Genomic DNA, 4,221 nt, shown 5'->3' on the forward strand with positions numbered 1-4,221 from the left:
CTTATCATCAATGAAAGTGCTGCCACATTTGTGTGTTCATGTGAGTGATGAGTGTGTGTATTGTATCTGTGTAGTTAAGCTAAACACTTTAAGGGTCAAAGTGAATGTGTACTCATTAACCCCACACAATACTGAGTCTATTGATATGGCAACAGTATCACAAAGGGTTTTAGCAGGTCATCAATACTATTATGAGGTTAGAACATAAAAAACAAAAGCCCGGCCTAATGGGGGAAGTACTAAAGGGAAATGAAAAAACAAACAAAAAAACCACAAAAACACAAAGCAAAATATCATGATAGAGAATATATAAAGTAGTATTTATTTGAGGGTATTTATGAAGCAGTAATTCAGCTATATCCATTAAACCAAAACAAAAAATACTAAAGTGAAGCTGAGCATTTGTTGTTTGGTTTTTTTGTTGATGTTGTTGTATTTCACACACACTGTTCTGACTCGGTGCCCACAGTGGAATTTCATTCAAGACAAATAGTCACATTTGCTTTATATATAGTCTCTACAAAATTCTACAAAATGCCTTGTTTAGATGAGTTAGATGAGTGAAACAAGCTGATCAGCTGTTTTCTGATACAACATTCATCCTCTTTATTGCATGAGGGTGTAACCATTGATAACCTTGTATCTGTCCATTACCAGCCATTTCATTTTGCACAAATCCCCTGTTCCAAGTTTGTGTGTTTTTCAATCTGACTAGATGTAGCTTCCTTGACCATCTTCGCTTTACTCCTTATGCTTGTCACTACAATTGGGTTTGTGCTGAAAGAGAAATCATATCTCTCCGATTCTGAGGTACAATTTCACTAACTCAGAGATAACTCAGCTGTTGCAGTTTGTCTTGAAACAACAACTGTAATCTCCACATTTTGAATTTTTTCTCAAAATAGAATCACAACTTTAATCTTGAAATTTCAGCTTTATTCTCAAAATGATCAATAACATTTTTTTTCTTAATGTGGCCCTAAGACTTCTTTGTATGGAATAGATACATAAAATGAAGAAAACGAAGTAAATCCTTGTGACTAATAGCTAAAAAAGCAAACACTACTGTGACTTGGAAACTACTGCTGTTCTTGGATTCAAAGCACTTTAAAATGGCAAATGAATGTTAAACTTAGTTTTGCTACATCTTGACAGTTCCCACAGAAATATTTCTGTTTCAACCTTTAACAGGTGGAACAAAAAAGATGTTGCTTTCCCATAGCCCCTTAAATATAGCCATTATTCATTCATGGCTAATGGAGGCAGATTATTTATTGAGAAAATGCAGGCAGTGTCTAAAAGAGAGTGGGAGGGGAAGATGGTGGAGCTGGAACAGAAAGGAATATAGAGGACACTCAAAATAGTGTAGTCAGCAGTGTGTTTACAGCCAGCCACTTCAACTGATAATTATAAGATATCCAGGTGAAAGCAGGCTGAAAATGGTTGCTTCACTCAGACAAAAAGAGTGGCATATCACTCAGTCATGAGGCATGGTGTAATTACACTTAAGAATATTTTATTTATCAGTTTTCTTGCTTTTACTTCCTGTCTCTTTTTTTAACATGAGAATATCTTTCATTTCCCAAAGTAGTGATATCTTTAAAATGTCAGCTCATCTTAGCCATTATAATGTCCTCCATTCAGGTGTCAGAAACTTAATTGCGTTCTAAATGAAGGTGCTGAGGCAGTATGACTTGCATAAAAAGGATCATTTATTGAGCTATTTTGATTGCAGTCCAAAAGACCTGTCATCTGCTTAGCCAGTGCAATGATCTACTAATCTTGCCTTAAAAAAATAGTATAAGGTATCTGAATAAGTAAATACATTTCATTTTTTATTTTCACTGCAGAAAGGAGTAGGTTCTTGCTGTATAGCCAGAAAAAGTGATAAAAAAAGGAAGTGAATAGATGGAAGGACAAAGGATATGACCTGAGATTTATCTGTTTTTTCTAACAGCCTCTAAAGTTGTTTTCTTTAAACTGTGATGGTAATCTTCCATTAATCACAAGCACAAACCTTAACTCTGCGTAGCTCTAACGGTGTGTTCACACCGAACGCGATGGACGCGAATAAAACGCCCCAAACGCCCCTAATTTGACGCGTGTACATTGGCGTCTCAACGCGTGTCCAAGAAAAATCCATCGCGCGTCAACCGGAAATGTGGGAGGAATGTGGGAGGGAGTTGTGCCAGACCGGTATCTTTGCAAGATGGCAGCTATCGAGCTAGCGCTTGAAGAGAGAGTCTCCCTTCTCTATGTACTGTGGAGAGCAGAGCAGCAGCGTAAAAGATGTCCTCGCCGTACCTGGGTCCATCAGGTCCTCCAGAGGCATGAGCAGTTTGGTGAGTTTCACCACTTGCTCCAGGAGCTGCGCCTGGATGACGGCCGATTCCAGCGCTATCACCGTCGGCCAGTTTGAGGACCTGCTTTCCCTCGTCGGTCCCAGCATCGCCCGCCTAGACACCAACTACAGACGCTCAATCCCACCTGCAGAGCGCCTGTCCGTCTGCCTGAGGTTAGTAAAACTATTTAATACGGTAGTCCTTTATTGATATCTGTGCTAATATGCTAATCCATCCAGTTATACACTGCTAACATGGATGTGCTATGCTAACAGTGAATGCTGTCGGTGTTTACTGAAAGCAAACTGTGGTACAGAGACGACTCTTTATAATATTTCTAGTGATACTCAGAAGCTCTCATCAAGTCCCGATTTAATTCGATTTATGCTGTTATCAGTGTTTGCATGATAGCATGGCTGTGGTGTCACATCAATGTATGCGCTCGCTGTTTGCTGATATCAAACTGTAGCATTAGGACCACTGAGTTAACCTTTGTAGTGATACTCACTCCTTTTTATTTAGACCTGGTTTGATTCTGGGATAGTTGAATATTTGTATATAATCCCTGCAGCTGTCAGACTCTATAGCAGGGGTCACAGCCTTTATTAAAACAGAGTTAGATAAAACTGTGAACAGTTTGGTTCATCTCTAGTTACATGGTTCTATCTTGATAAGCTGTCTTATCACAGATTAATTTTTCAAAAATATTAATGATTTAAGCAAGGAAAGGGCTACATGTCAACATACAACTCTTTATTTCTATTAATGTCTCACTTCATTCCTACCTGATTGACATGTTTAGGAATTATGAGTGATTGGCTCACTGTAGTTGTGAAAGTTGCTACCAATCAAATTATGATATGTTAAAGTTAAAACAAAACACAACTGTTTTAGATATTATCTAATATACATTTTGTAATTATCCTTATAATTACAAAATGTTTTATGTAAGATTTAAGTTTTGTGATTTAAATCTGACATCACAAAAGTATTTTGGAATTTGAATAATGTATTTTGTAACTGCAGTACACATAATACTGATTTTGAACAATTTTGTCCAGGTTCCTTGTCACCGGGGACTCCTTCAGGACCATCGCGTTCAGTTTCAGAGTCGGTGTGTCCACGGTGAGCCAGATCACCCCCCAGGCAGCGACGTCCATCTGGGACTGTCTAGTGGACGACTTCATGGCTGTGCCTTCACCTGGAGACTGGCGGTCCATCACAGAGGGATTCCAGGAGCGCTGGAACTTTCCTCTGTGCTGTGCAGCTCTGGATGGGAAGCACATCCAGACAAAGGCACCCCATATATCATATAGGAGACACACACATTGATATACACTAAATATTCATTTCATTTCTTTTTTGTGGTGCCCAAATTGATGCACCTGCTTGATTTTGTTTAAACAATTATTGCACACTTTCTGTAAATCCAGTAAACTTCTTTTCACTTCTCAAATATCACTGTGTGTGTCTCCTGTATGATATTTAACTGACATTTTTTATTGTAACAACCAACGATTTATACAGGAAAATGTCTATTAACAAGGTTGCCCAAACTTCTGCATCCCACTGTATCAGTATATTTTGTCATTAGTATAATATGAAATAAATTCTACATGTGTCAAGTTGTGTGCCAACATTTGCTGTGTAGTAGAACTGAGACATTAGTCATTATAAACATTTATTTGAAATAATATTAAAAGTCTCAAACAGAAAAACATTAAACATAAATATATAAAATATAAGAATTTACAGAGAGACAGGAATAAAAAGGACCAGCTGCTCTCCAGAGCAGGAACAAGGCTGAGGAGGAAATGCTCCATTGGAGACTGGTGTGGCCTCTTCAGGGACTCCAGGGTGGCCAGCTCCACCGCCGATG

At 38.3% G+C, this 4,221-nt stretch overlaps 1 protein-coding gene across 1 annotated transcript; it reads left to right on the forward strand.

The window, feature by feature from the left end:
- Positions 1-2,108: 2,108 nt before the first annotated feature.
- On the forward strand, positions 2,109-3,967 carry LOC309712154 (uncharacterized protein). Its single transcript, XM_082542776.1, has 2 exons — positions 2,109-2,515; positions 3,404-3,967. Exons 1-2 carry the CDS (start codon positions 2,256-2,258, stop codon positions 3,672-3,674), a joined length of 531 nt encoding a protein of 176 aa, XP_082398902.1. The 5' UTR covers positions 2,109-2,255; the 3' UTR covers positions 3,675-3,967.
- Positions 3,968-4,221: the final 254 nt, after the last annotated feature.

The sequence above is a fragment of the Aulonocara stuartgranti genome, assembly GCF_965226115.1.
Source record: "Aulonocara stuartgranti genome assembly, chromosome: 7".
Taxonomy (NCBI): domain Eukaryota; kingdom Metazoa; phylum Chordata; class Actinopteri; order Cichliformes; family Cichlidae; genus Aulonocara; species Aulonocara stuartgranti.